The sequence below is a fragment of the Oreochromis aureus genome, linkage group 3 (genome assembly GCF_013358895.1).
Source record: "Oreochromis aureus strain Israel breed Guangdong linkage group 3, ZZ_aureus, whole genome shotgun sequence".
Classification (NCBI taxonomy): Eukaryota; Metazoa; Chordata; class Actinopteri; order Cichliformes; family Cichlidae; genus Oreochromis; species Oreochromis aureus.
Window position 1 is genome coordinate 118,327,808 of NC_052944.1, and position 14,220 is coordinate 118,342,027.

General features: G+C 42.5%; 1 protein-coding gene across 1 annotated transcript; it reads right to left on the minus strand.

Moving 5' to 3' along the window:
• Positions 1 to 343: 343 nt before the first annotated feature.
• Positions 344 to 1,867, minus strand: LOC120437945. Its single transcript, XM_039608463.1, has 2 exons — positions 1,587 to 1,867; positions 344 to 1,009 (listed from the first exon to the last, which is right to left on the minus strand). Exons 1-2 carry the CDS (start codon positions 1,645 to 1,647, stop codon positions 459 to 461), a joined length of 612 nt encoding a protein of 203 aa, XP_039464397.1. The 5' UTR covers positions 1,648 to 1,867; the 3' UTR covers positions 344 to 458.
• Between the last annotated feature and the right edge of the window lie 12,353 nt (positions 1,868 to 14,220).

Genomic DNA, 14,220 nt, shown 5'->3' on the forward strand with positions numbered 1-14,220 from the left:
TTCATGCACTTATCAACATACAGTTTAGAGGCTTGCATTAGAGTGCTTTGGTGCTTGGGCCTCTTTTATTTAGCACGTTTATACCGTTGTGAATGTAGCTATATAAATAAATACACTCAAGAGTCTATCGTATGTTTGTCATGCAACAAAAAATTCGTAAATATATATTTTTAAATCAGTAACTTTGCAAATTTAGAGGATTTGTTTTCGGACAACATATGTGTCATTTTTAAACAGGGTTTGAATAATCAGCACTGACATACAGACATTTATGCGCTGGGTATAACAGACATGCTTACCGTGTGAAAGGCCCCACCGATGTCTTGGAGCAGAGAAACACTCTGTATTGTTGCTTTTCTCTATTGTATAAGCAAAATCGACCGCAAATGACTAAGATGTCGGTGTTGACATGTCTTTTTATTTCATTCACACAGACAATGAATACTGAACAACATACATTAAACCAGGTGTCTCCCAGCCCAGTAGTTACCAATCATGCGAAGCATGGCTGGTTTAACACGACGGGCATAACGACTTGCTTCTAGCAGCTGTGCAATATTGGCGTTAATTGCGCATACTATATGTTGTGATGATCTCAGTTCAGTCATGGTGTGTTCTGCAATTCTGCTGAATTGTGTTCCAGTCCCATCGACTGTGTACGAGCGCACAAACAGGCGTATGGCGCGGATGAATCGGTCTGTCTTGAGCCTCAGCATCACATCGTCGTAGTAGGTGTCAAAGTAATACTCGGGCAGTTCGAGCAAACAACTGTGTTGCACCTGACTGGGTTGAGCTGTTCGACATCCGCATGTTTCCTGTAGAAAGGCGTTTAATGCCAACATCACCATGTGATGGGTTGCAAGCTTGATGTCGATAATGGTTTCCTCACACAGACCCGATCCTGTAGGATCCTGCAGCAGCTGAGGAGAGGGGGGAGGATGTGGTGGGGTCTGGATTAGCAGCGCAGGCGGTGGGGAGTCTGAGAGGTCCCACGCTTGCATGTCTCGCTCTGAAAATGGGAACAATAAAAAAGATTTTATATTTTGTTGCATAGACACACACACACACACACACACACACGCACACACATTTATGCCACTGTATAAAAACCATATCCTTAAACCATGTAGTGCGGCTCTTCTATGCTCAGAGGGTAAGGATTTAACCTCCAGTTTTCAACCCCTCTGGCACCAACAAGACTTTCCCTGTCATCACATACCCTGAGAATAATAAAGTCATCGGGTCTACGGTTAAAACGATCAGCCTCGCACTGTAAAGCTCAGGGCCTGTTGGACTGTTCCACTGGGAAACATACAGCATCTCTGGGATGACTACATTGTCCAAGACAGCGCAAACAACAGTGCGAAAGAGTTTCCAGTTTCTAGTAGACATGCGTTGTGACTCCCCCCAAAAGACTCCCTCACCACAATCTACGCGAAGTATAACTGCTCCGCTGTTATATTTAACGGTATACACATACCTATTACTGCCTTGCTATTCTAACTTAAATTTAGACCCATCTACGACGTTTTACAGCGTTGCTTTTACGATGAGGGGGCATCGGGTACATACACCTGTACACGTACCTAGAGCTTCTGTGGCTTGGGTGATGTTCTGGCTGTTCGTCATGGTTGATGCCGACGTCATCCTGCACTCCTTAGTTAGCTAGTTAGAGGTGTTCTTTAGGTTGCGCTGTTGATGTTCCAAATGGTGAAAGAGACCGTTTTTATATGTATTGGAGCAGTCCTCTAGGAGGTGTCATTACAGTCCCTTGGGGTTGGGGTTGGTTTCAGGTGTAAACAAAAGGTGATGCCTGTTTGGAGGATGGTCAGTAGAAAGTGTAATGGCATGATAAAAGGTATGGTGGCACCGATGGACCTGGCACCGCCGGCACTCTGCCATAAGATAAAGGAGACTGTTTGTATTGAAAACTATGGCAGTACAATTGAGATGCTCTTGATAAGGATGACCTCTTCTGCTGACTGTAGGGGGTCTAACTGTAACCCCCCTCTGTCTAGCAGTTGCAGAATTAAGAATCCCATTTCTAAAGGAATGCATGCTGTTTGTGGTATTCTGTTTGAAACTATTACACCCCTGTGTGTTTCAGAGCCCTAAAGAAAAATACCCCTAAAACTAGTTAAATTAAATGCTGTGTGTGAATATGTGTTTTTAGAAGGTGGAAAAAACTTTCTGTTTAAAAACTATTAGCCTCTGTGTGTTTCAGAGCCCTAAAGAAAATTAAATCATCTATGTCTAAATAACAGAACTCCGAGACCTATACAATCCTTTAAAAAAGAGTTTAATTAAAACACATAATGGTTTCATTAAATAAAACGCTATTAAACACATGTAAACATATGATCTCTGAACTCGCAAGTCCGTTCACGCAAGAAAGTCCGCTCACGCGCAAGGTCCGTTCACACATGGACGCGGAGGGGATGCGGTGGGGGGGGTGGGGGGTAGGGGGTGGGGGGCAAAAAGCTATAGGTATATTACTACTGATGCAGCTACAGGTTTCTCTGTCAGTCAGACTGAAACAGTGTCCTGATGCTGCATCATTCAGCTCTGTGCCCCAGTCAGCATCACTGTGTCTACCAGTGTCAGTGTTTCTTTTCCTGTAACACTCAGCACAGGCTCAGCTGGTATCCAGTGTTGGACTTTCAGCTGCTGTGATAGATCCTCTAACATAGATCAGCTCTGCTACATGTTGTTAGATCAGTGCAGCTGCCTGTCATGTCCTGATGTTTCTCTGGGTCAGCAGCTTCTCCATCAGAGGTTCACATGGAGCTGATCCAGTATCTCCAGTAACTGTGTTCTGTGCCTCACTGGTTCATCCTTCTGTCTGTGTGACGTCAGTCAGATGTTAAACTCTGTAATCTTCACTGTGTCACAGAGTTCATTGAGTCCCGTTATTCACAGGATCAATCAGATCATCAGAGCTGATCAGCAATCAGTGGTGCCAACAGCGCCTCCTGTGGTGAGAGGATGCAATAATGCAATGTAGCATTTTACACTGAACACTTCCAGTCATGGAAACTGTCTGTTGGATCTGTGTGACGTTGCTTTCTTGTGTTGCTTTCTTGGTTAGAGTTCCTCACAAATGTCCAGATTATTCTTCTGATGAGGCGTCGACCATGTTTTCAGTTCTTTGGAAGAAAACATCGCCCTTTGCCATCCTTACTTTTCTTTGACTTCTTCAAATGCAGCTGAACTCCAGCTGGTATTTTATTGGACTTTGCAGCTGTTTCTGGTCATCAGTTCATTCCTGCAAACCTCTGAACCTGAACAACAATGATGCTGCATTGCTGGCTGATCCCAAAAGCTTGATTCTGTTCATCTGGACGTTTTCAGAAACGTTTGCTCACTGATCAGGTGACTTCTTCAGTCTCAGCTGACTGCAGCTTTACAACCTTACAAACAGCACATTTGCACAATGACTGAAACCAGCAGCACCTGATATATATGATACTAATATAATACATATACATATATAATCCATACTAATGATGAAGGAACTGAGCTCACAGTGTTCATTCAGTGAACTACTCAGTTTATTTTGGCCTCAGAAATGCTCACTCTGTTTGTACATCACTGTCAGCAATAGACTCATTCTGCTGTGTGGACAGGAACACATGTGACATCACTTCCTGTTTGTTTGTGACTGAAGAGGAAGAAGTTTACAAGGAATCATTTAGAAGAGTTTCAAACATCAACTGATTGAATCCATGAATCTGAAAACGTGTTTGTGAGTGAAAGAGACAGACATGTACAGACTGAACTATCTGTTCAACAGTCAGAGTGTTTCTCTAACAGGAGACACTCTTTACACTCAGCACAGGGACACTGAGGAACCAGGAGACCAGAACATAAACCCAGGATAAAGAGTTTGAGTGAATGTGGTGTTGAAGGTGTGGAGGTGGATCAGAGTGTCAGAGGAGACTCTGTAGAAGGACAGAGTGCCAGCAGGACAGTCCACATACACTGCTGCTCTGTTAGAGACAGAGGAGGAGGAGGAGGAGATGGATGTGTATCTGTTATTGTGCCAGACAGAACGAGGACCATCATCAGAGCAGATCAGACTCCAGGACTGATCATTCCCTCCAAACACACAGTCATAACTGCCTCCTTTCCTTCTGATGCTTCTGTAACTCACTGATATAAAAATGTTTCCTCTCCACTCGACCTCCCAGTAACAGCGACCAGTCAGACCATTTCTACACAGCATCTGTTTCCAGTATTCAAATCTTTCTGGATGATCAGGATATGACTGAACCTTTGTCACACGTGTCACCTTCCTGTTGTTGTCAGACAGTTGGAGCTTTGTGTTCACTGTGTTTGTGTCGATTGTGAGTTGACAGGAATCTGATGGAGAGAACAAACACAATCCAGCTGCAGTTATTGATCCATCATCTGTTCATTGATTGACACCTTGATGACGACTCCTGACATGATGAAGATGGTTGAATGTGTGCTACTTTGTTTTCATGAATCCCATTAAAAACACACTTACACTTCCTCAGACCTGGTGTCAACCATCGGACTCCAGCAGGCTCCACCCTGAAAGGAGGAGGGGTCAGAGCAGTCAGCATGCACACATGGACATTACATGGCTCTCATACACACACTGTTACACACTGAGCTCAAAGCTCGGCTCCACTGTTTTATTCAAAGAAATCTACATTTATTTATCAGCACATTTAAAAACAGGTTGAGCCAAAGTGCTGCACAGAGTAGAGATAAAATAGGAAACATACACAGTAATTACTATAAAGACTCGTCAGAATTGAAAGCTACAGAGTACAAATGTGTTTCCAACCGGGTTTTAAAAATGTCGAGTGTTGGTGACGACCTGATGTGAAGGGCGACTGTTCCAGAGTTTGGCTGCAGCCATCGATAAAGCTCACCTCTGTTTTTACGGCTAGTTCTGGTCAGAAGCTGCTTATCTGCAGACCTGAGGGCTCGACTTGGATTATTTTTGTTAAAGAGAGATAAGATGGAGCCAATCCACTCAGAGATTTAAAGATCTGGAAGTGGATTCTACGACGTACTGGTAACCAGTGGAAACAGCTGGAAAAAGCTGGTGATGGGTCGTCTAGCACAGAGCCACCACTGGAACCAGACAATTCATGAGGGAGAGAACTGTGACAGCGCCGTTCCTTCACTTGACCTCAGTCGCTCTCGTCTGCTCCCTCGTAACACTGCTCTTTATTGAGCTTACATGAATATGCATAAGTTCATTAACATATGATGTCTTACACAGGTATGAACACAGAGTACCAGTCTGTGCATAGTGTAGGTATGTGTGTGTGTGTGTGTGTGTGTGTGTGTGTGTGTGTTCCAGATGTGACCCTGTGACCCCAAAGCTGGTGCTAAGAGTCCAGCGGTCCCCCTAACAAAGGGCTCTTATACTTAACCAGACACAGAGTAGGTGTCCTCCTACACCATAAATCAGTAAGAGAAGGTACGACCTCTCTCATGACCTTAAGGTGTGTGTGCATGCCAGAGCACTCTGGAAGGCACACAGAGGTTTTACAGACTACTAAGGATCAAACCTTTATCATTATGCAATCGATGATAAAACTCATATATGAGTAAATATTTCTAAGCATAAATGACAATCAACAATATAAACCTTACAGCTGGTTTTAAAAGCAGAATGTATTTGTTTCTCAAATGAGAAAGAGCTATCGAGAAACACTCCTAAATCTTTTTATTTCTTAACTTTTCCAGTGGGCCAAGGTCAACATTATCTGCTAATGCTAAATAGGCTGCCGTTATTAACTAATGCTAATTTGATGTGAATTAGCATTATGCACTAATGCTAACACTTACTTTTTAACAATGTGAGTAGCTAATGCTAACACTATTTCCCTTAACTTTATAACAATGTGAACGGCTAATGCTAACACTCTTTTCCCTAGAATTACAACAATCTGAGATGCTAATGCTAAGTAGGCCGCCATTAGCGCCTACGTCTAATTTAAGGCAAATATGCATTAGAACAGGGGTGGGCAATCTCAGACCACGAGGGCCGGTGTCCCTGCAGGTTTTAGATGTGTCCTGAACCAACACAGCTGATTTAAATGGCTAAATTAGCTCCTCAACATGTCCTGAAGTTCTCCAGAGGCCTGGTAACGAACGAATCATGTGATTCAGGTGTGTTGACCGAAGGTGAGATCTAAAACCTGCAGGGACACCGGCCCTCGTGGACTGAGATTGCCCACCCCTGCATTAGAACCTAATGCTCATATCGTTTTCCTTTGCTTTATAACAATGTGAGCAGCTACTGCTAAATAGACTGCTGTTATTAGCTAATGCTAATTTAATGCGAGTTAGCATCATTTGCATTATAACGATGTGAGGAGTTAATGCTAAGTATAATTAGGGGTGAATAATTATTACCAGCTAATGCTAATATCGTTTTCTCTTCCCTTTTAACAATGTGAGCAGCTAGTGCTAGGTAAGCTGATGCTAGCATCTAATGCTAATTTGACGTGAATTAGCATTATATTAGTGAGGAGTTAATGCTAAGTAGACTGCCATTAGTGGCTAATGCTAATTTTAGGTGAATCCGGTCGTTAAGTCTGACGTCACTAGCCGTGTCTGGGCCTAAACTCCGCTGCAGGTCCATATATCAAACGATCACTATGGCATTACTGAGAGTTGAAAAACTGTCTAAAGGTCTTTCATCTTTAATAAAATGATCAGCGTTCTGCTCTACCAGGTGTAACAATTCAGTTTAACATCCAGGCATCCATGAAAACGGAATTTATGACATTTAACGGAGTTAGAAGTTAGCAGGAAGTTAGCTCGCTAGCTTCTATCTAAATACAATATAGCATGTCCTGACTGCGGGGTTTTGGAAACAAATTCAAACGTACAGCTCTGTTATCACTTCCAACATAAATGAAGACAGAAAACTAAACAGCAGTGACGTTTGTAGGGTTACTGAAGTTTGGCTAGCTGGTATATAATGAAGTGCTACGTGACCGCTAGCGACACAGCTATGTTAGCATAATATAAACAAGCTAACTTTTTTTCCACTCGATAAAAGTTAACGTGAGTGTTCTCGGTGGTCACGAACAAATGTAATCGCATGGCAGGATGCTGTAAAAGGACTAAACTTCAGCCAGGAGAACAAGTGAGATAATCCATCCACAATACGAGGTTAGTCATTCATATACTGCTGCATGGGCTGGGCTGTAGTTACATCGTAAGGTTTTAAAAACTGAGCTTAAATAAATGATTAGTGGTAATAAAAGCCGAGGGAGATCAACAGTGATCACTGACTGTTTTAGGAGCTTTTTGAGATTAAAAAGAAGAAAATACAAAACATTAAACATGTTAACAACACAAAAGCCATACTAAACGCAGACTACTTTAGGCTCGGAAGTAGGATTCGTCACGTCATCACTTAATGACCGGATAGGAATTGGCATCTAATGCTAATACCATATTTTCTTGCTTTATAACAATGTGACCAGCTAATGCTAAGTAGGTTGCCGTTATTAGCTAATACTAATTTGAGGTGAATTAGCATTATCCGTTAATACGAACAATATTTTTTCTTACTTTTTAACAATATGAGTAGCTAATGTGAACACTTTTTTTCATTCAATTTTAACTTTTCCCCTGCGATGTGAAGAGTTAATGCTAAATAGGACGCCATTAGTAGCTAATTCTAATTTTAGATGAAAAAGCATTATCCGATAATGGTAACCCTTTTCCCCTGCATTATAACAATGTCAGGAGTTAATGCTAAGTAGGCTGCCATTAGGGGCTAACTCTAATTAGGTAAATAATTATTAGCAGCTAATGCTAATATCGTTTTCCCTTGCCTTTTAACAATGTGAGCAGCTAATGCTAATTTGATGTGAATTAGCATTATATTAGTGAGCAGTTAATGCTAAGTAGGCTGCCGTTATTAACTAATGCTACTTTGACGTGAATTAGCATTATGTGCTAATGCTAATACTGTTTTCCCTTACTTTTTAACAATGTGAGTGGCTAATTCTAAGTACGCTGTTGTAAATAGCTAATGCTAATTTAATGTGAATTAGCATTATTCAATAATGCTAACACTGTTTTCTCTTTCTTCTTAAAAATGATAATAGCTAATACTAATACTCTTTTCCGTTGGGTAACAACGATGTGAGGAGTTAATGCTAAGTAGGCTGCTTTTAGCGGCTTATTCTAATTAGGGGTGAATAATATATTAGCAGCTAATGCTAATACCGTTTTCTTTTTCCTTATAACAATATGAGCAGCTAATGCTAATTTGATGTGAATTAGCATTATATTAGTGAGGAGTTAATGCTAAGAAGGCTACCATTAGCAGCTATAGCTAATTTGAGGTGAATAAGCATTAGTAGCTAACGCTAATACCCTTCTCTTTAGTGTTATAATGATGTGAGATGTTAATGCTAAATAGGCTGCCATGAGTGACTCCTTTCCCTTGCATTATAAAGATGTGAAGAGTTTATGCTAAGTAAGCTGCCATTAGCAGCTAATGCTAATACTGTTTTCCCTTGCTTTCTACAACTTGAGCAGCTATTGCTAAGTAGGCCACTTTGCTCTGCTAAGGATTTATGTGACCATGATGGAAACTGATAAGCTAATGCTGCTAAGCTAATGCTGTTTATGGGCCCTGTTAGAATCAATATTTCATTCTCATTCTGTTGTTTGAGAACAATAACAGAAAAATGTGCACTTGAGAACAAATTTATTGTGAATTCAGCTGTGAATGTAGAGTTTGTCATTATTTAATCTTCCATTTCCAAATGTTAGCTGACACTTTATTAGGTACACTGGCATCTATCTCAGGTACACCTGTGACCTAAATGTTCCTGAAAACAGACTCCTTGGAGACCCCCTACATAAATATCCATGTACTATCCAGCTAGACTAGTGTGTCTGTCCCTGGAAATATTCCTGCATGTGTGATTGTTCATGTCTCATCTGCAGGAAACAAAAAGGAAGTGAGTGAAAGACACAGGAAATGTTTCCAGCTCTTCCTCCTCTATCAGACATTCTTCATACCTGAGAGTGTCCAGTCTCCAGCCTGGATCCTTCAGTTCAGCCGACAGCAGCTTCATTCCTGAGTCTCCTGGATGATTGTAGCTCAGGTCCAGCTCTCTCAGATGAGAGGGGTTGGAGCTCAGAGCTGAGGCCAGAGAAGTACAGCCTTCCTTTGTGATCAGACAGCCTGACAGACTGCAGACACACAAAACAACAATCTATCTGTCAACAATCGTTTTCTCTTTGTCACAATAACATCTATCCATTTACATCCATTCAATGTAACTTTATTTATAAGTGACAATACCCAACAGACAACAACAGTCATCTGAAGCTGTTTAACAGTGTAAGGTAACAGCCTCCAATATTAGAGAGAAAGCCCCAACCATCAGACAATCCACTGTGAGCAGCACTTGGTGATGGTGGGAAGGAAGAACTCTCTTTGACACAAAGATCCTCCCAGTGAAAACAGGCTCCAGGAGGAGCATCTACCATAACTGGTTGCAGGGTGAGGGGAAAGAGAAGAGATGAGCTCAGAGAGACAAGAACAAAACACAAACTAAGGAGAAAGAAGACAAAAGTTAAGGACATGCAGTAGTGACATATAAAAGCATCAGGAGTGAAAAGAGGGGAGTGGAGAAGAAAGCAGAGCATCATGGGAAGTCCACCAACAGCCTGAGCCTATAGCAGCATAACTAAGGGATGGTTCAGGGTCACCTGATCCAGCTCTAACTATAAGCTTTATCAAAAAGGAAAGTTTGAAGCTGATCTTCAAAGTAGAGAGGGTGTCTGTCTCCTGAACTCAAACTGGGAACTGCTTCCACACCAAGTCCAACATAGCCAGGCTTTCTTTGCCGCTTTGACAAAACCTCAAATCCCAGTCAGAGATGATGAGCATCATCACAGTGATGATCATTTCTCTGTTAACCCAGGCTTTCTGCTTCAGGATCTGTGCACGATCACAGAACAAGGAGACCTTTAAACATCATTTCACTAGCCTGGGCGTCTATTGTCTCGTGTAGTCTGGAAGATGAGTGGATGACGGGGTGGGTGCAGTTTTCTCTGTGGTGGGGTCGGGTGGGCTGTCCTGGGCTCTGTGGGGCCAGGCGGCGCTGCTGTACTGGTCCCCGGTCCGGATGGGCCTGGGCCCTGGGGAGTATGGGGGTGCCTACTGGGTTCAGCGGGGGAGCTGGCCCCAGGGAGGGGTCACTTGCCCCTCCCTTCTTTCCCTCCCCATCTCCAGCTGCCTCCCTCTTCCCGCTCCACCACAATCACCCACACATGCAGGGCCTTGGGGTAAAGGTGTGTCACCAGGGTGCAGGCGAGGCGAGGCGAGGCGAGGCGAGGCATCCCCCCCCCCCTCCCCCCCTCCGTCCCCTTCTGGCTGCCTGTGCCTCAATAGGGCTTTGGAGCGTGATGTCACGGGGGTGGGCATGGAAAGGATTTTGGCCCGATCCGCCATTTTGGGGGTCTAGCGCAAGTGAAAAGGGAGCGAAGGCACACACAACAGCCATGGTTCGTATTTGCTGTGTGGTCGGCTGCAATGTCCGATCGCACGACCGGCAAGAGAATAAGCTTGAAAATGGTTTATCTTTTCATTCTTTCCCAACCTGGAAGCAACATGAGGCAGCTCGTGTATCGATGTTACCAAACGAAGGCGTCTAGCCTGGATAGCAGCTGTGAGACGAGCTGATATCCAGCTCTCTTCCATCTCCAAATATCTGTTGGTGCTCCAGACAGTTTCATTCCGGTAAGTTCTAAATTTGTTCATATCACTCTTTATAGCCTATTAATTTTGTTTTCGATGCACTCTGTGGTCATAGCAAATTAGAACAAACATCCTACTGAGTGATTTTGCAGAACTACCTTCTATTTCTAGAGTTGCTAATTATTTGGCATTATTGCAGCAAACCAGCCTATGAAATGGATGAAACATCATGACTGCGTTCCAGCGCTACACAAGGGACCTGCTTCAAACATACCACCATGCCAATCAGATTACTTCTTCCATGTGAGGGAGAAGAGGTGACCCTTCTGGATAAGATGGTGAAGGTTTGCTGCGTTTGTTGAACAGTGTGGTAGTAAAACCAGGGAAAATGAAACTTGCTCCTGTTAAATATTCTTAAGTCTTGTGCTGTATAAATAGCGGTATTTTTTCAAAAGATACAGTAAATAAAGTAATGTTAGTAGCAGAGATGGGCAGTAACGCGTTACTGTAATCCGATTACTTTTTTCAAGTAACGAGTAATGTAAGGGATTACCATTGCAAAAACGGTAATGAGATTACCGTTACTTTCCCGTAGGAACGCTGCGTTACTGCGTTACTAAAACCGTGAGTTTTTTGCGAGAATGTCTCATGACAGTGACGTAAGCGAGTGCGACGTTCGTGACAACAGCTGTCTGCAGATCAACAATGGATAATATATCAAGTACGGGAGAGAGTATGAGCATGCAGCGTTTAAAGCGTGGAAGTACTGACCTTATTTTGAGTTTGATTCCATAAAAAGTGACAAAAACATTAGCGTCCGTTGTGCGTGGGAAGAAAACTTATTTTTACAGCGAAAAAACCCCTAAACTTCCAAGCAAGCGCCGAGTGCGCTACGACTGTAATGGGAAATTCATAGAGAAACTCGCGGATTCTTCCACTGACTGCTGCGGCACACCTGCACCAGGGTAAACCTCCGCCTACCCCAGTCCTGCTTTACAGGTGAAAATAGAGCAACTAGCCTTTGACTTTATTTATTTTCTATTGTGTTTTACTTGCATCTATTTGAAAGAGTGAGTGTAAACACAAAAAAATATTTTATGTGCTGGAATGTGCAGAAAATAGGTGTAAATGTTAAACAAATTTCTTCCAGTCAGACAATGTTGCATATAATTTAATTTTTGCTTGATGCATAAAGTTAAAAGATTAAAACTAATAAAACAAGTTTTAAAAAGAGAGTTTTCCATTTGATTACATTTTGTATGATGAATTATGCAGAAAAAGTAGAATTGGGCTGAAAGATCTATCGCTTTATCACTTATTCAGGTTGTAAATTGTGTTTTTAAAAAGTAACTAAGTAACTAAGTAATTAATTACTTTTGAAAACAAGTAATCAGTAAAGTAATGGGATTACTTTTGGGGGGAAGTAATCAGTAATTAGTTACTGATTACTTTTTTCAAGTAACTTGACCAACACTGGTGACAGTTAGAAAAGAATAAAGTGGTGGTGTTACAGCCTTTCTCCCCTCTGCTGCCGAGGCTGTTAGTCTCTCCCAAACTCAGCTACAGGACTTCCACGTGAATTAAAGCAGCAGAACTGACTTTACAAATGAAAGAGGAAGAGGAGAAGAAGAGGAGAGGGAGGCCACCCTGACCATCACTCCAGCTGAAAACATCACACTTCCATTAAAGTTGGTGAGAAAATGTTGAGCAGGATGAGCTGCTGGCTAATCTGGAGGCTGTAGCAGCAGCTCACAGTCACAGTGGATTTCCACTCATGAAAAAGCTCTGGCTGCTTCATTTCTCATTTCATATCAGAGACTTTAAACCTTCAGTGACGCTGTATTGTGATCCTTCCTTTACATGGTAAATGGCCTGTACTTGTATAGCGCTTTACTTAGTCCCTAAGGACCCCAAAGCGCTTTACACTACATTCAGTCATTCACCCGTTCACACACTTTACATATTCCAGTGGGGCCTCCATAATGAATGAAAGGTTAATTGTCCTATGGCATTCAGTGATGATGGTGCTGTGGCCCCACCACCTCCACCTCTTTTTAAAGGAACTAACTGTAATTTGAAGCTTCAAATGGAACTTAGACTTCCTCCACTAGGTGGCAGTGTCTGATCAGAAAGTGTTAGTGTAGCTGGCCTGGAGTCAGAAACAGGAAGATGCAGGATTTGGGCTGAAATGGGGAAAAGTGGTTCGCACTAGTGCCTTAAAGCAAGAAGGTTGTAGGTTGAAGCTTGTTGGCCTTTCTGTGGAGGTTGGATGTTCTCCCACAGTCCAATGAAATGCTGCTTAGGTTCATTGGTGCTTCTAAATTGGCTGTAGGTGTGGATGTGAGAGAGTGCTTCTCTGTCTCTCTCTGTTGGTCCTGTGATGGACTGCTCACCTGTGCAGGTGGACCACGCCTCTTGCCCTATGACAGCTAAACAGTTAGCAAAAAGGATTCATAGATGGCCTAAAATTCCCCAGTTAGCAATTTAGTAGACAGCTATGATAAGATAATCCCATCCAGCAGCTGTATTCTACCTGTAAGCTGATCCCAGCTGAGCCAAAGCACCGGCACTTTTTCATATACAAATTACAGCCTTTAATAGAAACCTATTGGTCAGCATCTTATTAGCCTGCTGTTAGCTTCATTCCACAGAAAACTGAGAGAAACTAACAGAGTTGATAAAGAATAAAGAGAAATGTGCTGATTTAAAGCCTTTGAAGTGCTTCAGATGATCTGTGTCCACTTCTGTCCACTCATTCATTCATGTAAGCTTCTAATGCAGCTTTGATCTTCACAGTCTGCTTCATGAAACTCATTCTAACCCTGAATGTCAAGAGTGTTCCTCCTTCTCTTTCCCATCATTCATGCTGGCAGTGGAGGAGATTTGGATGTTGGACTGTGTTTTGGATGATGTGTGTATGTTTGTGTTGGACTGCTGTCTGTAAAGCAAACGCACATTTTGCTTTGGATTTCAGTGTCAGACAGACTTTAAGGTGGAATGAAGAGTTGGAGAGTTTCACAGTGAATTATCCAGTGGAGGATTTTTCTTCTTCTTTGAAGGTTTGAAATGTGAACATTGTTCTGCTACAGTCAATGGACTAAACCAGAGAAGAAGAAAACAGACTTTACCATGAAGATCCTCAGTGTGGATCCGTATAATATCAGCCTGATGTCTGCAGTTTAGTGTCAGCACAACTTTCACATAGTATTCATCTCAGCACAACTAAAACATGCTGACTGACCTCAGAGTTTCAAGTCCACATCCTGGACTCTCCAGGAAACCACACAGATGCTTCACTCCTGGATCCTGCAGGTCGTTGGAGCTCAAGTCCAGCTCTCTCAGATGGGAGGGGTTGGACTTCAGCGCTGCTGCCAGATAATCACAGCTGATCTCTGACAAACCACAGTCAATCAATCTGTATAAAGAATGAAAGATGTAAGTTTATTAGACAAAGTGTGAGCTTGAAATCATTCAGTGTTTCATCATCTGTTCAG